Below are 25,274 nucleotides of genomic sequence, written 5' to 3'. Positions count from 1 at the left end.
GGAGATCAATTCACCTCTGAGTCTCAGGTGCTCAAGTGTGATGCAGGAATAGTAATCAGCTACTCACCCACTGGGTTACTTAGCAAGGTAATATGGAAAAGCGTCTGGCACACAGTAGGTACTCACTAAATATAGGCCACTGTTAAGGACTATGGTAGCCAAGGGTCCCTGAGAGAACAGCTTCCTTGGCTGTGGGTACTACTATTCGTGGAAAGGATTGATTTAGAGGAACAAGCACACGTAAGAAGCAGATAAGTGTAAGTTTAACTTGTGTGTATTTTAAATCCTCCTAGGGCTTGGCTTCAGCATGAAAGGCTAGTCATCCCCCAGTATGTTTTGGCCCTTTGTGACCCTATGCTGGTGCCATTCATTACCCTGACAAATGAGCCAGCAGGATGAAGTTCCTAGTATTGTCTGTGCTGCAGCCCTGTGCCAAGGCCAGTGAGGCAGTGGGAGGGAGAGCAAGGAGACCTACTGAAACCTGGTTAGCAATTTCTTCTCCTCCTTCTTGAATGGCATCAGTGGGACATTTCTTCTAATGTGCCCACCTGGAGGGATGAGATCATCTATTCTTACCCTGCGCTGCACAGAAAAGAAAGAGACCTGGATTTCCCTGTGACTGGTCAGCGGTCACAGAGCTGGAAGGACCCATTGAGGATTTCTAGTCTAGTCCCTGTGTTTTACGGAAAAGAAAACCAAAAAAAGGTGCCCAATCAGCCATAGAGTTAGCCACAGAGCCAGGCCTCGAACCAGCATCTCCTGATTTCTTTCTGCTATACCACAGCGGGCCCTCTTCTTTCTGGTCTATTGACTGGATATAATCCTTGAAACTTGAGAATTTTGCCTGCCTTGGATTCTGTAAAAACAAACACCACAGTCTAGAAAACGCAATGTGCGTGCCTTCTCTGTGGCATGTCTGTTTTTAATGCAAACATCGTAAAACTTTACAGGATTTTTGTACATATGAGAAACTTTAAACTTGCCTGTAGATATTTTTAAGACAAGACCAACTTTTGTACAACATTTTATGTTTGGCCTTTCAGAATTTCACCCTAGCTAACAAACCCACACCACATTAAACTCTCTGATACTGGATTCTTTTAATTATCCAGCATGATTTTATGTAAGATGGGAGTCACGACAGTCCCTCTCCCATTTTAACTGTATGCTGCAAATCCTTCAGGGCTATCATCGCTTTTGAAGACAGACTTGCATGGCAATTCCTGTCCACCTGCCTGTTTTCTAAGACACTATTTGCTTGTTACTGTACCTCCACTTTAATGGGGTGTCTCTTTCTCAAAGGTCAGTAACAGACACCAATGAAGTGTAGCTTCTACCCTATTTTACAGCTTTGAATAAGGACTCTGCGGATTATGTAGAGCTGGGTGGATTTGATAAGCTTGCAGTTCAGGAGTCTGCCATCAAGTCAGATGGGACTTGTATAATGCCTAGTTCAATTTGGGAATTTATCACAACATTCTTCTGGGTGTAGGCAAGGTTTTAGGAGAAAGCAGGCACTCTGGAAGTTATATGGACATGCTCATCATTGTATATGTGCCTTGTAGTTCAGTTGAGGATATTTTAGCAACTTAACCATTTTTCTCTTGTTCCTATAGGATAATTACATGATACGAACAGGGAGGGCCTGAGTGTCATGCAGACCTGATTGTAAATTGTTTCCACTGTATAATAGCTTTATGTCTTAAGCAAGCCATCTCACTTCCTTAAGCCTTGGTTTCTGCTTCAGTTGAATTCTCAGGCGGATTAAGTATATTGATGTTAATAAAGAATTTGGCATGGGTCCTGGCACACAGTAGGTACTTAGTATTGTTGAATGGATGAATGAAATTAACTGACATCACAGCAGCTGCAAAGGAGGAGGAAATAGTTGATGCCCAAATCCTTGGTGGTTTTCTCTCCCCTGGAAACAAGAGAATTAGGCAGTCAGAATCAGTAAAGGTTGTCTCTTCAGAGGCTACATATTTGTTTGTTTACCTGAGAACTGATTATTTAGTCTTAAGCTTGGAACAGTTGCAAAGGCAGGTTGACTACTAGAGAGTTTTCCTCGTCCTTCTGAGTCCACTGCTGGTTCCTTTTGTGGTTTCCTGGAATGTGAAGCCAGAAGCACACCCCAAAGCCACATTAGAATGCTACATGAGGTTATTTGCTGCCTTAGATGATCCACACCACTGTTCACCTTCATTATTGTGACCAGTCAAGAGTTATAGCTTCTTGTCACCCTATGTTCAGTCTCCTCCTCACACCTCATCCATCTTGCTTGCCACTGCCACATTAATCTTCCCAAAACATCTCTTTCATCATGTCTCAGACTGTGTCAGATACCCGCAGTGGTTCTTTTTGCCATGGGATAAAAGCCAAGCACATAACCCACAGGGATAGCCTCAGCGCAGCTATTCATTGAACACCTGTGACAAGAAAGACACTGTGCTTGGTGTTTTACATGCACCATCTTTTGGAAAACAGTTTATCATTTCCATTTTATAGATCATGAAACTGAGACTCAGACAGGTTAAGTAGTGTGCCCAAGGTCCCACAGTTAGTATGTGGAAGAGACAGAATTCCAAACTAGGACCACCTCATTCAAATGACCATGCTGCTTCTTTAGATCCTGGGCCTCCCTCTCCCAACCACTTCTTCCACTTTTTGTGCTGACACTGATTATTCATTAATTTTCTGTAGCTTAGATATAGATGTGAGGTACCACCTTCAATCAGAATTAGGGTCAGGAAGGCCTGGAGACCCAGAGGTTTGCCCCATGTGTGGCAGCATCTCTCAGGAAGTCAAATCTTGCTTTCTGGTTGGGGTTCTTGGTACATTCTGGGTTGTAGTGGTCCAAACTGAGACCAGAGCTCAGCAAATGTGCACTGACTACAGAAAAGGATGAATGGAGGCCCCAGGGCTTCCTGAGCCCTTATCCCTGGAGCACCAGTCAAGTTGGAGACTGATGAGCATTAAGATGGAACCAGGAAGTAGTTAGCTCCAGAGGAGCCTCAGGATCTCCCTGGCCATTTGTCCAGATCAGGAGGCATGGGGTTAGAGGGACTATCTGCTTCTGCTCCTTTCTAGAAGTCACTCTTGTCATTTCAGACTTTACTGCTCAGCCTACCTTTTCAAAGAATCCATTTCAAGTCCTTAGGCCTGGCTACAACCTGTTTCTGTTATGTCTGGTGATGATCACTGCTGCTTTCTTGAGGCTTCCTGAGGACAGAGGCATCTGGAGTTGCAGGAGAGCAGGAATAAAGTGGTCTTCTGCTTTGAACTTCGGGCTGGGGAATTTGGATGTTTTCATCTATGGCCATCATTCATTCATTCAACATTTATTCTGGTTCTGCATGTTATAGGCCTGTGTTTAGAAAGGGTAGAGCATGAGCTCTGGAGGTAGAGAGACTTAGAACAAATTTTGACTCTGCATGTTCCCATCTGGATGGCACTAAGCCTTCTTTGAGTCTCATTTCTTTTTTTGTGGGAAAAAAAAAATGTGGCTAATAATTGCAGGATTGTTGTGAGATGTAGTAATGTAAGTAAAGAGCCTTATGATGGTACCTGGTAGGTAGTAGACATGCTACAAGTGGTAGCCTATTTTTTAATTGAAGTCTAATAACATAAAATTCACTATTTAGACCATTTTAAAGAATGTACAAATCAGGAATTCTTAGTATATTTACAGTGTTCTGCAACCATCTTCACTATCTGATGACAGAACATTCTCATCACACACACACACACATGCAGAGAGAGAGAGAAAATCCCTGTTACCCATTAAGTGGTCACTTCTCATTGCCTCTTCCCCCTACGCCCCTGGCAAACATACTTTCTGTCTCTATGGATTTGCCTGTCCGGGTGTTTCACATGCGTGGAACCAGACAACATGTGGCCTTTGTGTCTGGCTTTTCTCACTTAGCATAATGTTTTGCAGAATTCATCACGTTGTCGCTATCTGTCAGCACTTCATTTCTTTTTATGGTTGTGTAATATTCTATTGCATGGATATACCACATTTTTTTTAATCCATTCACCAATTAATAGACAATTGGGTTGTCACCACCTTTTAGCCATTATGAATAATGTTGCTTATAAACATCCATGCACAAATTTTTGCTGGATATGTGTTGATTTCTCTTGGGTATATACCTAGGAGTGGAATTGCTTAGTCATATGATGGTCTTATATGTAACATTTGGAGGAACTGCCAGACTGTTTTCAACCGTGGCTGCCCCAGTTTACATTCCCACCAGGAGTGAATGCAGGCTCCAGTTTTTCCACATCCTCTCATTGCTTGTTCTGTTTCTTCTCTCTTCCCTTGTGTTTTCTCATTATGGCCATCTTAGTGAGTGGATAGTTGTATCTCATTATGTGTTTGATTTGCGCTTCCCTAATGACTGATGATTGTGAGCACCTTTTCATAGGTTTATTGGTGTAGCCTCTTTTTAAAAATTATTCTTCCATTAAACATTTTTGTTTGATGATTCCCTGTTGTATGGCCAGGATTTGGGCCCTGCCCTGAGGTAACTCACACTCCAGTGGGGAAGGTTGACTTCAAACCAGATGATCTCAGCAGAGTAAGAAAATAAGCTACCTAGAGGTTTGTACAATGTGTATTGGGACCTTTGAGGAGGAAGGAGGAGGTGAATGGAGGCTGTGTGGAGTTTGCCAGGCAGACAAGAAAGGAAGGGGGCATTCCAGTTAGCTGGGCAAGCATGGAGCCGTGGGTATAGCTGGTGGGGGTGGGGCCTCAGGTAGAGAGTGGAGCACCCCAGGCAGGCAGCTGGACAGGTCTCCACCCCCAAAAGCAAACCTGCAGCAGGCTCTACCGAGCTTCACCACCCACCATATATACAGACAGGGCTCTGTTGCTTTCAATGTACATTTACTCAGCTGATTTGATTCCCACTTGAGATACATACTCAAAGAGAAGAGAAAGAGAAGAATGACACTCACTGACATAGCAGCTTGCCTGACTTCTTATCCCACCAAGTGGCAGGACTGGACTTGGAATCTGGGTTGCCCCACTCCTAGTTTTTTCCCCACACCTATTAGCTGGACCTCAGTTCTTCTTACCTTGGCATTCAAGGCCATTTACTCTCTAAGCTCCAACTGCCTTAACTTCTTTCCTCACCTCTTTTTTCTGCCTGTTACTGAACCATGTTTAGTAACCATACCAGTCTGAATATTTTCCCAACATTCCTTTTTTAGTTTCTAGTCTTTGTCCCTTTTGTGTGTTCCAAATTCTTGCCACCCTTTTTTTTTTTAAATGTTTTTATTTATTTTTGAGAGAGAGCGAGAGAGAGAGAGAGAGAGTATGTGTGCACACAAGCAGGGGAGGGGCAGAGAGAGAGAGGGAGACACAGAATCCAAAGTAGGTTCCAGGCTCTGAGCTGTCAGCACAGAGCCTGACACCGGGCTCGAACTCATGAACCATGAGATTATGACCTGAGCCGAAGTCAGACGCTTAACCGACTGAGCCACCCAGCTGCCTCCAGATTCTTATCACCCTTAAATGGCTATCCTTTTATGAAAACTGCCCAAATACCATTCACTCCACTCAGGTTCTTACTAGAACTTGATACAGAAGTGATCCTGGCCACTTCACAACATCCTGGCCAAGTGAGTGAGTCACAGATGAGAAAGCAGGATCAGAGAAGTAGAGTAACTCACTCAGTAAGTCAGTTAGTAAGGAGCCTAGCTCAAATGCTGCCTCTTCTCAAGCACCTACCATGGTTGCACTGACCAAAGTGATCTCCCTTGCCTCTGAAAACAGTTACTTCCCCCTTATTCAAACTCAGTATTGAAGATCTTGGATTATTGTTTTTTCAGTGGTTTTATTGTGTGTTCCCACAACTGGGTGCTCGTTCTCCATGTTCTGGGGCCCAGGCTAGATCTTGTAAGTGTATATTCTCAGGAAATGTTATGCTGAGGCATAGGAGAAAATGCCGTGGATGCTGGGTACAGGTTCTGAGTTCTCATACTATTCATGTTTTGACACTAACTTCTATGACCTTGCACAACAGTGAGCTCTCCACAATGAGAACGTGAACTGTACTGCTATTCCTGTATCCCTGGGGCCTGATTGTTGAGTACACAAATATGTGGACTTCACCATTTGGAACCTCAGTCTCCTAATCTGCATTTTGAAAGGGTTGCATGAGATGACCTGAGGATTGTCCTCAGTGCAAATATTACCTAGTGTTGCACGTCTGAATGATTGCTTCTCTCCAACCAACATGATCCTGAGCTACACAGTTTCAGCTCAGGAGGCAGAGGGTGGCTTGTCACTTCTAGTTTGGTGTCTCCATCTCAAACTTTTGCCCTTGAATTTATCAAACTGACAACTAGCTCAGAAGCTTTGCCCCAACACATCCAGAAGTCCTAACACCACCTTCTCATCCTCTGTGTCTGGCTTTTCACATGTGGAAACGCCCACCTACCCCATTTCAGCGTAACATCATTTGAAGCACTTTCTTTCGCTTTTATATTTTCACAGCTTTTTGACTTAGAGTCAACAATGATCTGTAGGAGGAAGAAGCTGTTGCTCTTTTAGAAAGACCACAGTCCCCACTGTTGTTCAGCCTAACTCATTGGATGTATTTTATAGGCACAAAGAGAACAAAAACAGGCCTTTCTTGTGAAAATAGAACCTGAGGATTGCTCCTCCAGTTAGTGGGAAAGGCCGTTTTCACCTCTGCTCAGGCGGAGGGTGTTAACAAAGACTAGTCTTTTTTTCCCTGGGCAGGGCCCTCACACTCTATATCCTTCTTAAGTCATTCCTTTATTTTTAAAAATTGTATCTTTACTCACCTTATGCTTAAGGAGATAAAAATGATTCTGAGCATGTTGATAATGTCAGTTTTAGTGTTCTGTTTGTTGAGAGCCTGATGTGTACCAGGCAGTGTGCGGTGAGTTATGTAAATTATTGGTGCCGTCCCTCCCCACTGCATTATAGAGCAGACACCTGAGCTCTGTGAGACTAAGGCTTCCCCCCTCCCTCCTTACCCTGCCACGCAAGAGCTGAGGTTCCCAAAGAGGTCTCTCTGGTACCAGAGTCCCACTCCTCTCCAGCGGGGGCTCCCTTCCTAAGACTGTTTGGGAAGATGTGGCATTTGACTACATTCTAGAATAGTTGTGTGCTTATAAGCTTCCTTCTCAGCTTTACTAACAAGTTGTGAAGAGAGAAGCCTGGCTTGGGGGAAGTGTAAGAGCATGTTTAACACACACACATATGCATACACACACACACACTCACACATAAAGACCCTCAGAGACTGTATTTAACCAGCTACCTGGCCACATGCCACATCCAGCATTGGGCAACATGCTAGAAAGTGAATTTGGGCTATAGCAGTGGGAACCTTTGAGAAGTAAAAGAAACAGCAATCCCTAGAGTCTCAGTTCAAGCCAAGAACACAAGATCCCAAAGTATTTGCCACAAGGGGCCAGTTCCAGGCTCAAGTTTCTACCTCTAGAACTCCCCTCTTTGAATTTTTACTTTTGATATCTACAGTGAAAGATAGATCTGGGAAATAAAGTTTGAAATCTGTGCAGGAGAAAAAAATCTAAATCTAAAGAAGTCTAAAATCTCTTTTGGATTATCTGAAGTTGAGTTTAAAGAATGAGAAAGTGAGGAGGAGTAATATCCCTTTGTATTTGTGTAGCACTTTACAGTGTGTGGTTCATTTTGGTGTGTATTATTATCACGTGTAAGCACTGGGTGAGATGCCAGAGGCCTGTTCTCCCTCCTGGCTCTTCCTCAGACTCACATTTTGGGCAAACCCCTTCTGTCCTCTGGGTTTGAGTTCCCTCCTCTGTAGAATGAGAGTTGGACCAGTTGGTCACCAAGGCCCCTCAAACTCTGTCATTCTGTGATCTGATACCAGTAAAAAGGCAGTAAATGTTACTTGTTACTCTTCTCATATCTGTCTTACCTCAGCCTGTCCTATGTCGGGATTGTGGGGAGGCTCCACAAGAGGCCCCATGAGAGCCATCATCCCTTTCATGCTTATTGGCAGCTGAGCTGGCAGAAAAACACGTCTTCCTGGGAATTCGCCTGGCTTAGAAAGATGGTGATCGTCAAGGGCTCCGTGCTAGTTTAGACCAAATAGAAGTCTAAGGGCCATTCCAGTTCCAAGATCCTGGAATTCATAAAAGGCCACCCTTTAAGGTATTCATGGAGAAACCCCTAAGCCAAATCATTGGACACTATTTCAACACTTCGAATGGCAGTGCCTGTAGCATGTACCTTTGACCCTAGAGTTTGATCTGCACTGCTGCTTTTAGGAGCCCTGCATGCAGGAGGGACAGGTCTTGGGTTTGTTTGCTTTTCCTTTTTAACTGGTCTGGCCTCAGTCAGTCATTCTCTAGCATTTGCGATTATGGGTATTTTGAGCATTTTGACTCATAATGAACCTTGTTCTCTTGATATGCATTTTAGAAGACAAATCTGACCTTGAAAACAGTGTGATGCAGAAGAAAATAAAAATCCCCAAACTTTCTCTCAATCACGTAGAAGAAGATGGCGAGGTTAAAGATTATGGGGAAGAAGATTTACAGCTTAGACACATCAAGGTAACAAAATCTTTCCCCTTCTTTTGGACGTATATGGGGGCATTTTCAGATTCTTGATAGCTAAAGAGTTCCAGTCTGGCCTCTTCTCCCCATATAAATGTCCTCTGGCAATTTTTTCAGATTGGGAGAGTGTTGAGACAGCTAGTATGCGTGTGCCTTGCTGACCAACTGTCCAGGAGCCCTGACTCATGCTGTGCCACCATGCACCACCCCGTTTGCCCCATCTAAGCAGTGTCATCCGCTGCTGAGGGTTTGGAATGGTGCATTCCTCTCTGGCCTACAACCGTGAGCTCCAGGAACATTAAACAGCCATTCTTGGGCAGCAGTTCAGAGCCAGTCACTATCAGATTGCCCCAAACAGCAAAGGGTATAGATTCGATAGGAAGCAGAATGTACCAGGTGTACACAGAGGAGTTTGCAGGACCCTGGGCTGGAAGAAAATTTTTGCCTGAGGTTGCATTTCCTTTGATCTGCTTCCCAGGTGGTCTCCTCCAGCCTTCATTTGTAAAGTGAATGTCTTATTCAACAAGCCATATGTTTTTTCAGTACAATGGGTACCCCAGAGGCAGGGAGGAGAAAGAAGGCTGCCTTCCTCATTGACCATGCATCGGACAAAAGGTCAAGGACATTCCCAAAGCATAGTCCAAGAGATGCAGCTGAGTTCAGTTCATAAATTCATTGCACCCCTGCTATGGGCCTGGCTCTGTGCTGACCCCCGGGGTCATGAAGATTAGGCAGACACAGTCACTGCCCTTGATGTTCTCATAGTGTAGTGACACAGTTATCTAAAGTGATCGTTACAATTTTAGCAGATAAGTTCAGCTAAACTAGCAGCACCTTATCCCGATGGATAAAATGACAGGATAGGATTCTGTCATGTAACTGAATCTCAGAATCATGTTGTTTTTGTTTCTTTTTTATTAAATACCCAGAAACTTACTGAGAAGTTAAGGCAGGCTTGACCTGACACAGTTAATTTGTCTGGAATCCCGTGTCCTCAGTTGTCTGCACCTCCCACCAATGCCCGGATCAGGAGAGCTCCTAGCCCTCCTGCCATGAGTGAAGAATTCAGTTGGTCCTGCGACTCCCATTGCCCCTCAATGGAAGCTTTGTCTACTTGAGCTGGAATTTCCTCAGGCAGCCGAAACTCCAGCCCCTAGATAGTCCTGGATAATGTTCTTCTCAATGAACTGTCCTCTGTATACCCACTGTCTTGCTGAGCCTCAGCTTGGCAGGAGCCCAGGGAGAAGCTGACAGATGTGGGGGAAGGGGCCTCGTGCTGGAAGTTGGGCTCTAGGTTCTGGACCTGGCTCTGTCTGCAACTCATCACGTGACCCCAAGCATAGTCCTTCTCCTCTCTGAGCCTCAGTTTCCTCGCCTGGAAAACGAGGGAGTAAAGCTGAAAGGAACTTCCAGTGTTAGCATTCTTTGAACTTTTCAGTTATGTAAACATTTATCAAGCTGCTGCCAAATGCCAGTTCTGAGTAGGCAGTGGAGACACAGAGAAAATAAGGCATGGCTCCTGCCCTGGATTAGAACAGATTAGAGTTCTTAGCATCCTTCCCAACTAAAGCATTCTTGAGGAAAAGGTTACTGGTGGGATGCCCTTTGGTTTTTGTGTGTTGGGGAGGGTAGGTATTTTGTCTTGTTTTGTTTTTTTGTTTTTGCCTTTTATGTTTTTGTTCTCGAAGAGATTTGAGTGGTGACTCCCCTTGGGTGGTTTGGCCTGGCCTGATTTCTCACAGATTCTCCACCAATACACACTGAACGCCCCCACCCCACCCCGTGAGCAAGTCACTGCATAGGCACTGTGGGTGGGGTAGGGGCTGGGGAATCGGGGAGGGTGGTCATGGTATAGTCTGCACCCAGGAGACAGAGTGATGGAATGGAAAAAGCACTGGCCCGAGAAACCAGAGTCCTCGGTCTGCCACCATACGACTGTGTGATCTTGGGCAAGACCCTTCCCCGCTCTGAATCTGCCCCATTTGTACAATGAAAGGCTTTGACTAAGTGTTTGCACAAGTTTCTCCAAGCACTGATGTTCTGTGGTTCTGTGATTCTAGGATTGTCTGGGGAAATATTGAGCCGCAGTCCAAGAAAGTCCCAGCTGCCCTTGCCTGAACTGATTCTCGTTGTCCTACACAGAGACCCGAGGGGCGGAAGCCGAGCGAAGTGGCGCATAAGAGCATTGAGGCAGTGGTGGCCCGGCTGGAGAAGCAGAACGGCCTGAGCCTGGGCCACAGCACGTGTCCAGAGGAGGTCTTCGTGGAGGCCTCGCCGGGCACAGAGGACATGGACAGTCTGGAGGACGCTGTCGTGCCCCGGGCTCTGTATGAGGAGCTGCTGCGCAACTACCAGCAGCAGCAGGAGGAGATGCGCCACCTCCAGCAGGAGCTGGAGCGGACTCGGAGGCAGCTGGTCCAGCAGGCCAAGAAGCTCAAGGAATACGGGGCTCTCGTGTCTGAAATGAAGGAGCTCCGTGACCTCAACCGGAGGCTCCAGGACGTGCTGCTCCTGAGGCTTGGCAGTGGTGAGTGCCCCAGCAGGCCACCGACCACTCCATGCGGGGGGGATGCCTTGCGCAGCCCTTCTTCAAGGAGGGCACAGGGGAGATGTAGGCTCCGGAAGGGCAGGGGCTTGGCTCGGCAGGCACCACGAGGTCGAGCCGCTCCCCTCCCGCAGTGAGTCTGATAAGAGCTTCAGAGTGCCACGGCCTTAGCCACCTACAGTACAGTGGGGAACGCTGACAGGTGTGGCGCGGAGAACAGGGGCCGACAGAGTATCTGCCACCGCGCATCCATGCATTCGTTCAGCAAGAGGCAATGCCAGGGGTTGTCGGAAACATCTCCACAGCAGTTTCTATACAGTGAGGAGAACTAGAAATTGCCCTAAGAGCATGGTACTTAACATGGTACCACGTTAAGTCAGAAAGTGCTAAATGCCACGGGAGGGATATGGATAAAGTGATAGAGTTCAAGGGATGGAGAAGTTGTTTATAACCGAGAGAGAGACTTCAGGAAGGAGGTGGGCCTTGAAGCAGGCCTTGAAGGGTGGGGGTGTCTCAAGGCACAAGAGGAGGCAGAGGGCAGCAGCCACTGAGGATGAGAAAGCACCCAGAACATGCTAAAAAGAGATATGGCACATGTAGTTTGACGACAGGTGGTTAAAGACCTTGAAAACCATGCCAGCTTGAAGTGTTGGACTTGTTTGGGAAGGAATGAGAGATGCCGAAAGGCTTGGAGAGTCTAGAGGCACATGACCTTAGGAGGATTGATACAAAGATGTAGAAAATTCCTTTGGTTTGCTCGCAGAAGAACTTGAGAGGATCTTAATGCTGCAAGTGCTAGTAACAAACCAGGTTTTTAGGTTTTCCTACCTAACGTGGTTTAAAAGTAGGAATCGGGAGATTTGAAAGGTGGCAGCCTTGACAACAATGAAATGACTGCCTAGTAGAGAGAACAAGACGGAAACCCTCTCTCAAACACAAGAATCCAGGATGGTAAAAGCTATAGGCCAGTCAGTATTGCAGAAACCAGTGAAACACTGGTTCATAGCCTCCACATCCCCAGAGGACAATCATTAACAACCCCACGTCAGTGTTTTCTGCCTAAACATGGAAGTAATCTAGTCTGCAAACATAAGTTCTATTCCCAAAGTTTAAATCAAATATAATTTTGTACTCAAGAAGGAAGACTTGTGTTATCTAGATAATAGATTTGTATGTAAAGCCTCATTCATTTGTCTTTGATGTTTAGATAAATGTGCTCTTACCCTACTTTACTTATATTTATAGGCACCTTTTATATCGTCAAGTGTGTCCCCAAGGCAGTATCTCAGTAGATCTTCAGAATGGCTCAGGGAGGCAGCTGAGAGGCCTTTCCCTGCAGTTGTCACAGAGAAGGAAACTGAGGTTAGGACTTACCCAGAGTCTCTGGGGAGGCAGAGACAGAGCTCATGTCAGACCAAGGGCCCTGACTCCTGGACCGGTAATTTCCTCACCTTCCAACTCTGCCTTGGCCTTGGCCCTTCTCCCAAGTCGTAGCCTGTGACACTAAAGGTCACATGGGGTGTACAACCTAAGGAGATACTAGAATTCTATATAAAAATAAAACCATAAAGAGAAACCCTAACTATAAAATTTGTAAAAGCATTGTTGGTCTTGGAGTGGGGTGGGGATGGGGAAAGAACTGGAATTTTCAGAGAAAAAAAAGTGTTTCCCAGTCCTCAAATGAATAATTTTTATTTTCATTGCACTCAATGTGCTACACCTTTTGTAAACTTCTTGTGGGGAAAATGCACACTAACAACAAAAACTCTCCACACGGTTTTCAACTCCTAGGGAAACTGCCTGTTTTGTATGATTATGAACTGAACTTAAGCTCCAGAAACCACTCCAAGCCTCTGGACCAATAAGACCTACATTTTGCATCATTATATGCCTCTTTAGTCTTAAAACACTTAGACAAACTTGACCTCAGCCATAGTTTCAGTGCGTTGAACTTTCCCAGCTCTCCTACCCCACAGGTCTTAAATGCCATCATAAGGACCAGTGGCTGGCTCTTCCCCGATCAGAGTCACCAATGTCTCCATAGTGGACAGGCTAAATATAAATCAGCGCAAACTACAAGTATGTGTGGAGCACCCACCACCTGCAGTGCCCTGTGCTCTAAGGGTCATGGGCATCCTGGAGCACCACACTGATAGCCCCTGACGTGTGAAAGCTTAAAGTCCATTGATTAGCACTTGTTAAATGGAGAATGATAATGTGCCAAGTTCTAAGACAAACCCACATATAATAGAAGGGTTTCTACCCTAAGGGGAGTTTGTATATTTTCATGGATATCGTCTAGTCTTTGGAACCAGCCAGGACTGGATTCAGACCTAGCTTCCCTACTTCCCAACTCTGGCTTCGGGAAGGTTCTTTCCTTCTTTCCTTCTTCCCTTTCTTCCTTCCTTCCTTCCTTCCTTCCCTCCTTCCTTCCGTTACTCACTGGTATCCTGCTGTGTGCCAAGCATTTTGCCTAGCAGTAAGAGTTTAATATATTTAAGATATAGCCCTTGCCCTCTGCCCTTGAAGAGGTCAAAGTTTGATGAAGGAGACAGCCACTGACACAAATATGACAACACAGGGCATAAATGTCACCATAGGGACAAAAGCACATGGGGGTATGGGACTATAGAAGAGGAGTACCCACAGAATTTGGGGAGGTTGGGGAAGAAAGACTTCCTGAAGGAAAGTACATCTAAGCGGAGGCCTGAAGGGTGAATTTTTGTTATCCAGGCATGAGTGAGTGGGTGGGAAGAATGAGGAGCAATCTACACAAAGAGTACCTCTCTGAGCCTTGATGTTCTCATCTGTAAAATGGAAATAATAACATCCCCCTCACAGCCTTGTGACACAGGGCATAGTGCTTATGTTCTGGTTGGTGCTCTCTTATTGTCAGCTTCTTTTTCACACCGTTTAGTGGAGGGGCTAAGGAAGGGTCCAGTTTGATTTTTAACACTCTCTCCCCCTCTACCTCCCCTAACTAGTAATTGGCTATATGACCTTGAGCAGGTTAACTATCTTCTCTACCTGTCAGAGTCTCCTGTTATAGAAAATAAAAGGTTGTGTACATATATGTATACATATATATACACATACACATACACATACACATATACACTTACACATATGTTCCCTTATTCAGTCAGGCAGCTAACATTGACCATATGCTTTCTGAGCCTAGGGGCCTGGGGAGTACAAAGAAGACTAAGAGGTTGGAAGTTGGGGTGTGGGTAGTGATGGAGGAAAACATGTAAGCATGTAGTTGAAATGCAGTATAATGAGTCCTGGGGGAGAGACTAGCCTAGTGTTTGAAGGTGGAGCTCTCTTGGTGAGTCTGGGAAGACACCCCTGCTGTAACAGCTCCTCGTCTGTACACACCGTCAAGAAACCGGTAACATGGCAGATAAGAGCCAAAAAGCGACTAAGGCCTTCTTTGTTTCTTGGCTTCACGTGTTCTCTGAAAGCAGCATCCTGAGCTCTACCACCCTTGAGCCTCTGGGCCTGCCTCAAGCATTGTTCTTAGAGGCCTGTCCTTGCATATTTTCTCCTGTCCACCTTGCCTGGGGACCCAGCTCAACAGCCTTTGTCCGGCTTGAGTGCTGAATCATCTACACCATAATAGGCAGATTCAGAGGCAAGAAAGCCAACAGGTCAAGGATGCTCAGTTTTAAATTTTTTTTTTTCAACGTTTTTATTTTTTTATTTTTGGGACAGAGAGAGACAGAGCATGAACGGGGGAGGGGCAGAGAGAGAGGGAGACACAGAATCGGAAACAGGCTCCAGGCTCTGAGCCATCAGCCCAGAGCCCAACGCGGGGCTCGAACTCACGGACCGCGAGATCGTGACCTGGCTGAAGTCGGACGCTTAACCGACTGCGCCACCCAGGCACCCCAAGGATGCTCAGTTTTAAAAGGAAGGCTCCCTGCTCAGAAGAATCATTGCTGACTCCCCCAGCCACTGAGGTTCTGCAGGTGGTAGATGGGAAGAGGCAGAGAGCAGGAGCCTGGCCCCTTGAGCCTGATGGAGACCTCAGAGTGGTGAATGGCCCTCTAGCAGTCAGGAGTTGTAATGGTGCACCTGGTGGAGGTCGAGGGAGAATGATAGAGGACAGCAGCAAGATGGTATAAGAAGATGTTTCAGAGACTGCCCTGGTGGCTCACTTTTTCATTTGTACATTTATTAATTCTTCTTTCATTCATTCCACAAATACACAGAAGCTGGATTTAATAGGAAAGTCTCAGAAGCTGGATTTAATAGGAAAGAGTCTCTGGAGTCCTGAGAGAGCTTATCTGGGAAATGGACTGGTGTCCTCATGTTGCTGATGAGGAAATAAGCTCAGAAAGTGTCACAGGCTGATTCCCAGGGGTCTCTTGACACCTAGTCCTGTGTGCCTCTCTCTGGGCCCTCACCTACATGGCCTTCTTTAGCCCTTGGACTTCATTGTCATGGATATGGAGGTGACTCCTCGGCCCCTGCTCCCCCCCCACAAAGAACATCTTCTCTGTGAAACAGAACTTTCTGTGATCTTAGCATAGGAAGTAGCCCTCTCTGCTCAGAAGGAACCCCACTGTCCTATCCTGACGGTGTCTCCTCTCAGGGTCTCTGTGACAACATCAAAATTGAATGAGGAAGCAAATGTAAAGAATAAAGCACTGTGACCAGCATATTGTGTTTAATAAATGCCAGTCTCTTTTTCCTTTTCTGCCCTTTTTTGCCCACCCTCTCCCAAAGAAGTAAATGCTGAGGACACACAAAGCACACAGATAATTCCAGTTGGTAAAGTGCAGATTTATTTGTGCATTTATTCATTACTTACATTCATTCAACAATTATTTATTAAGGGCATGCTTTGTGCCAGGACTGCATTAGGTGCCAGGAATATAGAAACAAACAAGACAGTCTCTTTTTTAAATATTAACAAGTATTTATGCGTAGTATTTATTAAACTGGAGCTTGGCAGACTCAGAATTCCAAGGGCTTGAGGAGAAACACACAGGGGAAAGGCAACTGCAAGGGGGAGCTTTGGCGTAGGAGAAAGAGTAAACCCTAGGGTCTCTCTTGGGTTCTCCTTGGCTACATTCTTTGTCCTTCGAGGTCAAAGACAAAAGCTTAGATACTGTCCTCAGTATTAGCACCACAAGTGCCTCTCAGATAGTTACATTCATTTTGGTGTGACTCAGGGAATGTTAGTCCAGCTAAAGCTGGAAAAGGCTCTGTGAGGAATAGAGGAGGGTGTAATCGCTGCCTCCGAGATGCACACACAATCCAGAGGGGAGCACAGACCCGTACACAACAGGACACCAAGGAGAACAAAACAAGTGCTGTGATTGCACGAGGTAGGCTTATAATGGTTTTAGATTTGGGGTGTGCTTTGTCAGGGAATGTAGGTGGATATGATAAATTCTGGCCAGAAAGAGGCATAGATAATAAGCATAATAATAGTAATTCACATATGTGTGACACTTCACAGGTTTCAAAGCACCTTGACATTTTTATGTCATTGGACTATTGCGATAGCCTTATTGCGAGGCCAGGTAAGGTTGATTATCTCCATTTGAGCGAGGAGAAGCAAAAAGAAGAGATCACGTCCCTGTTGGCCAGATCACAAGCTGGTTGAAATTTTTGAAGGGGAAAGCCATTGTGGTCTGCAAATCTGTCTTGGCTCTTTAGAGCTAGGTTTCTATCACCTCTGTTCCCCTCTGGGATCATGCCTTGTGTTCTGTCCAAAGTCCGTTAAAATACCAGCTTTGATCTTTAAAATCCTTTGCAGTCCGAGCTGGATTCTTTAAGCACAGGTCTCTGATGGTGCCTTTGAAAAGGCAGCTAATGTCAGCCAAATGCCTCCTGCTGGCCTTACCCCTGTGCTGGAGGCAGCCTGGGCTTTGGCAACAGATATTACTTGGGTTTGAATCTCAGCTCTCTGGTTCAGTACCCATGCAACTTCAAGTAAATGACTGAGCCTTTCTCAGCCTCTGTTTTCTCCTCTTTGAGATGGATATCTTAATGCCTACCACATACCAGGAGAGCCAACTTGGTCATTAAGAGCCTACATGGACCCAGAGTTCTGGAATACTGGGGTTTTGAACCCTGGCTTTTCCATGGTCTGATTTGTTACCTTGGGCAAGTTACTTAACTTTCTGGGCCTTAGTTTCCTCATCTGTAAAGCAAAGTCAATGGTAATAGTAACCATTATGGTTCTTATGAGGATTAAGTGAGCAAATGCATGTTAAGACCTGTGTCCAGGGGCTAGCACATAGTCAGTGCTCAGTGGGTCCAGCATATATGATGTAGGATCATTTGAGGATACATGTGGGATAATGTTTGTATGATGCTTGGCATATCATAGACTCTTCATTGTCCTGCAGCAGAACACAGGTACGGTTGTCTCCTGGAGATTGCTACTGCCTCTTGTAAGTCCTCCAAAATCATATTTGAATAGTCCATTTTACAACTTTGCCTGGCCTTGATCTCAAGCTCACTGGTGTGTAGTTTATATAATTCTCCCTCCACTCACTTTTCCTAGGCAGAATTCCATCTTCCCATCCCCAGTCTTCAACCACTCCTTTTGACCCCCTCAATCCTTCAGATTGGCACTTCATGGCTCAGTTTCCCCTTTGCCAGGGCTCTCCTTCTGGGGCCTGTTCATCTCAGGACACTCTTCCACCTCCTTCAGCCTCAGTGTGTTCTCACCAATAAGCAGGAACACTCACAGACGTTGGGTACTGAGGGAGGCCGACGAGGATGGGTTTGTGTATCCCCATTGCAGAGGTGGATCCATAGGAGATCCGCAAGCTGCCAGCTGCCTCAGTGAGTGGTGGAGCAGGGCCAAAACCACTGTGCCCTGTGCCTCCTCAACTTGGATAACAGGAAAAGATCTAGCAGTGAGAACTGGAATTGTTTCTCTTAAAGATATAGGTTATCTTCTCTACTTTGAGGGCCTTTTGCACCACTGACTGAAAGATTATCCACAATTCCTCCCAGATTGTTTTAAGAACAGATTTCAGAGTGGCAGGACACTTCAGAACCCTCCTTTTTCTCCCTGGAGTTCATTTTTCTGGGGGGCTGAGAGATAAGTCCAGGCTGTCCCTCTGTTACCTGCTTGGGGAGCCAAAACACGTAGGAGCTGCTGGGCTTTTCTCCACTGCCAGAATAGGAATGTGCTTTCCTCTTAGAAGAAGGCTTTGCCTGATGGTCATTGCCTTTGGTGTGGCTGTGTGGCAGGCTTGTTCCCTGCTGGATTTGCCAATCAGAGGAAATGGAGGTAGGAAAGGGCTCCTTACAGACAAGAGCTTGCCTCTCTGAACATCTGCTTTGGGCTTGACATTAGGTGCTTGTCATATTTAAAACAGCCTCTGCAGTAGATAGGATCATCAACTGAGGCCCCAAGAGTAGTCTCAGAGAGATTAAGTAGCTTTCCTGAGGCTACACAACCAGTAGATGGTGAAACCAGCTTTCAAATTGAGGCCTATCTCCCTTTTCCATCCACCAGGTAGGCCGAGCCCACAGGCACCCAGACCCTGTGTTTCTACAGCGGCCGTGTCACTCCTGCCTTCATGATTAGACCTCCTTTGTGTGCTGCAGTGGATTCTGGGACTGATGAACCCTTGAGCTATTGGATGGAAGTAGTTTTTATAGAAATTATCTCTTTAAATGAAAGCCCAGTCCAACCCCTCACCCCCATCTTGTAGATGGGAAAACTGAGGACTAGAGAGGGGCCAGGACATGCCTAGGCAATATGGAATCTAAACAAATTCATCATAATGAAGCAGCAGAAGGTTAATATTGAGCCAAGATGGATGAATGGAATCATTCTGGCCACCGGGGTTCTACAGGGCCCAGAGTCTGGCCATACTCTCTCTCCATTACTGTTCCAGGCAGCTGAGTTTGGTTGGAGGTAATTCTTAAAGTTGCAGCACCCTAGTCCTATAGGGAGTCCCAGAATTCACTTAGTGCACCCTCCTACACGGACAGGAAGCCCTGTGTAGCCTCCTTGCCTCCTGGAACATCCCTCTAGACACAGGAAGCTCACTCACTGCCTTCCAGTGCAGCCCATTCCATTATTGGATGGTTCTGACTGTAGGGAAACATATTTGTACAAGAACATTTATTAGACTCTTCCTTTGTCCCAGGCCCTATGCTGGGCACAGGGAAATCAAATAGCTAAGACCCTGGAACTGCCTTAAAAAGTCACAGTCTCATCAGCAGATGGGTAGAATCCAGTGTGAGCCTTGCTGTGCTCCTGGGCTCTCCGGGCACTGGAAGAAGACATAGAGGAAGGCTCAGGAGATAATGGGGGCAGGGGTACCGTAGGTGGCTGGGGAAGGCCCCCAGATGAGGAACTAGTTAGGTTCACCCAAAGGAAGAGGAAGAGAACAGTACCTCAGGCAACAGGACAGCCTGAACAAGGACTTGGCGTTAATGAGAGAAGCTGGCTCTCTCAAGTCAGTTCTGGCTGGACCACACAGTGAAGAGGTAGATAGGAAGGAGTGCGTGTCTGGCAGGGCAGACTCATGCTGTTCTGCACATTCCTGCCGTTTGGATGCTTATCTGGGCCCAGATGGTTGGGTGGAGAAGGAAGTGGTAGAACCACAGATGAAGAACCAACCCAGTTTTGACTGCCCCACCAGCTGGCGGAAGATAGGCTCAGAGCTCCTGGGGGGTGAGATGAATCCTGGGGACACTCCCTCATCCTGCCCCCCATGGAGTTCTTCACAGACTGTTCCCCCATGCCCCAGGAAGGTCAGAGATGAACTGAGGGTCTCACAGAATGGGTATTACGTGACAAGCCTGTGAAATCTGAAAAGTGCAGTTAGCTGAGGAGGTGTAGAGTAGTGGAAAGAGCAGGTCTTTGGAGCTAACAGCCCAGAATTGAGTACTCACCCCCTGTGCAACTTTTGGCAAATTATTTTACCACTCTGAGCCTCTACAGAGATAATAAGATCCGTTTTTCAGGACTTCCATGAGGATTAAATTCTTTCATTCAACACATGTTCAATGACTGATGTGCGCCAGAGACATTGTACTGGGTGCTGGGGAGATAGCAGTGAGCCAAGGTCCATGGCTGACCTTGGAGTTGCCATCTAGCCAGGGGGATATGAAACAAATAATTACTTGACATCAGTGTGAAAAATACTGCAGAGATTTTTTTAAAAAGAGATTTTGGCATAAGGCATATAACAAAGAAGACGTTCAGTAGGCATTGGTCAGGTTCGCAGAGATAAGCAAATAAGTCATTTGAAATAGGCATCTGCAGTTCCTCAGAGTGGGACCCCCATGACTGGGAACCTGGGCCCTCGCCTGCCATGCCTTGCTGGGTTTCCGCCCCATGGTGAGGGGATGCTCACAGGTCCTTCCCAGCTCTGCTGCTCTGTGGTTCTGACTCCCAAGGAGGAGACCCCACTGTGGGGACATCCATGTGAGCCGCAGGGACTTGCCAATCTGGTATTGAGGGCTCTACCGGCTTCTCCTGCCTCTGCCCAGCAAAGCCTGCTCCAACCCTCACTCACAGAAGGCACTGGGAAAATCAGGAGTGAGGGGGAGAAGGACCCAAAGAGCCACTATTTACTGTGATCCCATCCCCTGCCTGACTGCCCCTCCACCTTCCCCAGACCTCGTCACACATCAGTGCTCCAGCCAGAGCTCACCTCCCCCTGAAGCTTCCCAGGGTCACCAAGTCAGTAGTGACCTTTCCCTCCCCAGACTGGTGGACTTGTGCAGATCGTTAGGCTGCCAACTTCCTGGCTGGTCAGGGAGCCTTGATTATGTACCACTTGCCTTCACTGGATGGGGATAACTCCTTGCCCAGCCGTTTGCTTCCAATGAGTTCCTGCCCATCCATCCTCCAGACCCCAGCACACAAGTATGTGGCTGTCTTTCTGAAGCCCTCCTAGCGTCCTCCAGGTGGAGCATCCCTTCCTTTGCTTTTGTTCCCAAGTCTTCATCCTTACCCTTGTCAACCACATGGGGTGGTGACCTGTTGCCTGTCTTTTGTCACCACTGGGCTGTGAGCCAATCAGGGCCATCTAGCCTAGTACTGGCACTTAGTAGGTGCTTAGTAGATTCTCACTGAAGGAATGAGACCAGATAGGTCCCCACCGTCACTGGAAGCATAAATATGGGGCAAAAAAACCCAGATGTGTAGTGACAATAGCAGGTGAAAGTGGCCGATACCTTTCGTGAAAAAAATGATAGGGCCCATAGGGATCCGCCTGCCCAGCTCTGGACCATGTCCCCTGCCTCTTTCCAAGGCTCTTGTGCACCTCCTTCACTGTTGCATAGCTCTTCCCATGCTTAAGTCTTTAAACAGAGTGGAATCCTCTTTCTTCTACCCAATCCAGTGTGCCTCTGTGCCACAGTAGGTGTTCCGAATGCATGTAAGAATTTTGACTTGATTGACTTTGCATTTAGGAAGAAACTGGAATTATACCTGTAGCAGAGACACTTCCTGTTCACTGGCAGAAGGAAATGGAAGGATTAAGTATGTTTTAAGAAAAGTCTAATATTGTTAGCCCATCTGTTACTCAGAAATGGTATCTACTGTTCAAACATATACACATATTTTGAAGAAATGGATGACTTCTGAACCTCCTGGAAGTCACACAAGCATTAACTTTTCAGAAAGTTTTTAGAAGAACAGCATTAGTCTAATTTAAGCCAGACAAAACCAGAAAGATATAATTTCATTTATTCGTTGTGGCAATGTTTATCAAGCCGCTTTCTCTGTGCCATGATTCCCATTTTATGGAAGAGGCCCCTGGGGCTTAAAGAGGTCAAATAAATAACAGAACCTGGACTTGCACCTGGTTTTCTAACTAAATCCAGTGCTTGTCTGTCAAATCACAGCTATTTGTATGCAAAGAAATGGAGTTTCACATGTAAAATTCTCAACTTCTCCAGAACTGGGGCATGCTGTATTTTCTCCGGGTCCCCAGTGCCTTACAGGGCCCAGATCTGGGTATGCGTTCAGGGATTGCATACTGAATGGGTTCCTGAATGACTGAATGAAAAGACAAGTACTACCTTTTATGCTTTTGTAAAAGCTTCCCTTACCCAGCTGAGAGGCTTCTCTTCATGGAAGGTGTATTTTCCCCAAAATAAACCTGAAGTAGATCAAAGGGCCTTTTTTTTTCTTTTTAATTCCTACTCTTCCCACAAAGTGAAAAAAGTTCCTTTGTTACTTAAAATATCTGCACCAGATCGTACAATGCTGTCTCTTAGCACAAGTGCTTATTATTGTGGCTAATTTGGTCACATGTGTTTGAAGGAGAACAATGCCTTAGAAATTTTTAAAAGCAAAACAGCAATCTGAGGCATTTGTTGTAATGAGATGTAAATTGCCAACATCGGTAGTAGAACCGGCTAAAATTTGCAATGAAATGTTTTTCTCCCCCCCTCCCTTAAATTAAAAGCACTAGAGGCCCTCCCTCTTCTCCCCAAAGAAATCATACGCTTTTTTTTTGTTCCTTTTCTCTTGGATTCTGTAATACGGAACACCCTGCTTTACTCCCGGATTCATTCTTTTGTTTATCTGCCATTTCCTGATCCTCTGTTTTGTGCCTGCCTCAGTGCTGGACTCTTCCAGAGGCATTATCAGCTTGCATGGGGGCTATTGGTAATCCACATTTTGCAGGTAGGAAAGCTGAGGCACAGAGAGGTGAGGTGATTTGTCTGAGGTTATGCAGCTGTGATTTACCCCCAGTTCCCTTGAGGAACCTCTTCCAAGATGTGCCTTTGGCTGGTCTGCCCTCCGGGCTGAGGCTGAGGAGCCAGGTACCTTCTGTGTACAGTACTGAAGACGGGGCAGCTGCAGAGAGCAGTACTGACACCTGGCAGCCTCCGGATGCTCCACGGTGCTGACGGACAATGGGAGGAAATAATTTTCCCTGGGAGCCAGAAGATCCCAGTGCAGCAGTCCCTGAGGAGATCGGCATGAGCCCGAGGGAGAGTGGGTGTGCCATGGAGTGCCAGGACGGACTCTGTGCACCAAGGCCATGGTTTAGTGGTGGGCTAACTGAAGCACCCAGGAATAACTTGTGTATGAAGGAGGTGGAGCAGGGGTGAGCACTGTTTACCGAGTACCCAGTCCGCACCAGACTCTGGCGTAATCATTTCATATATATGGTCAACTCACTGAATCTTCAGTCTCGCCAGGTCTCTGTTGTCATTGCTTCTTTCAAGTGAGGCCACAGGGCCAGGAAGGTTAAGTAATCATTAATGTGGAAATTACCTGTTGAGGGTAGAACGTGAACCAGACACTGCTGAGCCCTGGTCTCTGAAATAAGAAGACACAGTCCCTTCCTGGCCTCAAGCCTCACCATCTAGTGGGGGGGACATGCCTAGAAACAGCTGAGAGCATCTGATTATATGGGGCGGGGGGTCCACACGGGGACAGAGCTCACCCACCTGAGGAAGCTTACAACTCACCTAAACAGTAAATGGGGAATCCAGAATTTAAACTCCAGGCTCTGACTCCAAATTCCAAGCCAACAGGTGGAGAGAACAGCTTCCTCCTTTTGAAGAGATGGAGGAGGTGGCATTTGAGTCAGGCCTTGAGGTCCGGGTGGAGTTCAGCTAGGTGGGCATCTGTGGGGTAGACTGATCCGACAGCAGGAGGGACACAAGCACAGACTGGGAAGCTGGAAGGAATGGTGTATGCATGGGGAAGGCCAGGCTGGCACTTTGGAGTGGAGTCCGACTGGGAGGTTGGGGTGGGGATGTGGCAAGGGGGCAGCAGAGGATGGAGCCAGAGAAGCATCCCTCAACCCTCAGTCCTCATGTCCCTTATATGTCCCTCTGTAGCCATCGGAATCGTCCATTCTGTCAGCAGTTTCCAATTTCTACTTGACAGACCTAAGTTCTACTTTGTGGGCTGTCAAAAGGTCACAGTAGTTTAAGAACAGCTCCCACCCACCCTAGCCTGTACCCCCAAGCACCTCAACTCGGCAGCAGGATTTTGTTTCAGAACCTTTGCCCTGGCCTGTTTAAGTCCCTGCCCACCCCTCCACCCCCAACTCTCTCCCCTCCTGTCACGAAGAATTTACTGAGAGCCTGCAATGTGCCAGCCAGTGCTCTGGCTGCCAAGACTGCACAGAGAATAAAACTTTGCCCCCAAAGAGCTTCACAGTCTAATGCAGACAACAGATTGGCAGATGATTGCAGACAGAATTTGCTGGAAGTATTTACAAAGTAGAGACTCCCCCTACCTGGTGGTGATCAGAGCAAGGCCTCACAGAGGGGACCCCTAAGCTCCATTCTTGGCAGGCAGATGAGGTGGCATTATGCAAGGCCGAGACTTCCAAGGCATAGAGGCCGGGACAGCATGGCATATGGCCCCTCTGCAGAGGTGAGTATCAGGTGAGAACAAGAATTGAGCACCAGGGGTAGAGAGGAGGTTGGTTGTTCTGGGCCTTACGGAGGCTACAACGTATGACCTAATTTTGAGGGTAACTAGGAAGGAAGGTGGTAAGCAAGGAAGGACACGGTTTCAAGGAGATCTCTTTGGCAGCCATTGTGGAGATGGGTGGGGGAGAACCGGACTAAAGTCAGAGCTGAACTGGAGTCATTCTCTTGTCCAACATCTTCCTCTCCTAGAAGGAAAAAAAGACTTTAGAGGAGGGGCACAATCTTGCCAAAGATGACCTGTGAGCCAGTGGCTACAGGGACCTCATCTTCTCAGCCCATCCCCTTTTCCTGTTGCTGAATGTCAGAGCAGGAAGGGACTTCAGATGCCAACTGGGCCATGCCCTTTAGGGGAAACTGGAGTAATTACCTCTGCCCTGATCTCAGAAAAGATCAAATGCTCCACTTGAGTTTGTATCTCAGAAATTCAACCTGAGATCTCACACAGAGAGAAGAGAGACTTTGGCATCTGCTTCTGAAACTGTAGAAATATTCATTCATTGTTGTCATTCTTTAATTCATTTAGCAAACATTCAGAGACTAGGTACTCAGTGCCAGGTGCTGGGGGCAAAGAGAAGAGTGGGACCCGGGCCCAGCCCCTACATACATCACACAGTGTTAGGAGATGCCCTCAGCACAGTTCTGATGCTGTCTGTCCTTCACTCTGCCAACGTCTGCATCTACAATTCACTCACCTGCGGTCACACAATTAAAACAGCAGAGCCAGGCATAGGACCTAACCTTGCTC

The 25,274-nt window shown here is 46.6% G+C and overlaps 1 protein-coding gene across 6 annotated transcripts in view; it reads left to right on the top strand.

Annotated features, from left to right (window-relative positions):
• Positions 1-25,274, top strand: part of LOC112863632 (AGBL carboxypeptidase 4) — a 1,479,506-nt gene that overhangs the window by 1,230,489 nt on the left and 223,743 nt on the right. For 3 of the 6 annotated variants that reach the window (XR_015254691.1, XM_086716927.1, XM_086716926.1), the window contains 2 exons: positions 8,447-8,580; positions 10,726-11,110. The exons of the other annotated variants lie outside the window; for them this stretch is intronic. Coding sequence is in view for 2 of the 3 variants with exons in the window: in XM_086716927.1 (XP_086573053.1) it covers positions 8,447-8,580; positions 10,726-11,110 (519 nt within the window). In the remaining variant the exon portion in view is untranslated. The remainder of the gene's footprint in view (positions 1-8,446; positions 8,581-10,725; positions 11,111-25,274) is intronic. 6 annotated transcript variants of the gene reach the window in all.

This window comes from Puma concolor, chromosome C1, assembly GCF_028749965.1.
Source record: "Puma concolor isolate L17-30 chromosome C1, mPumCon1.1.hap2, whole genome shotgun sequence".
NCBI classification, from domain to species: domain Eukaryota; kingdom Metazoa; phylum Chordata; class Mammalia; order Carnivora; family Felidae; genus Puma; species Puma concolor.
Note: the sequence above shows the minus strand (reverse complement) of the source record. Positions and strands in the feature narration are given on the sequence as shown.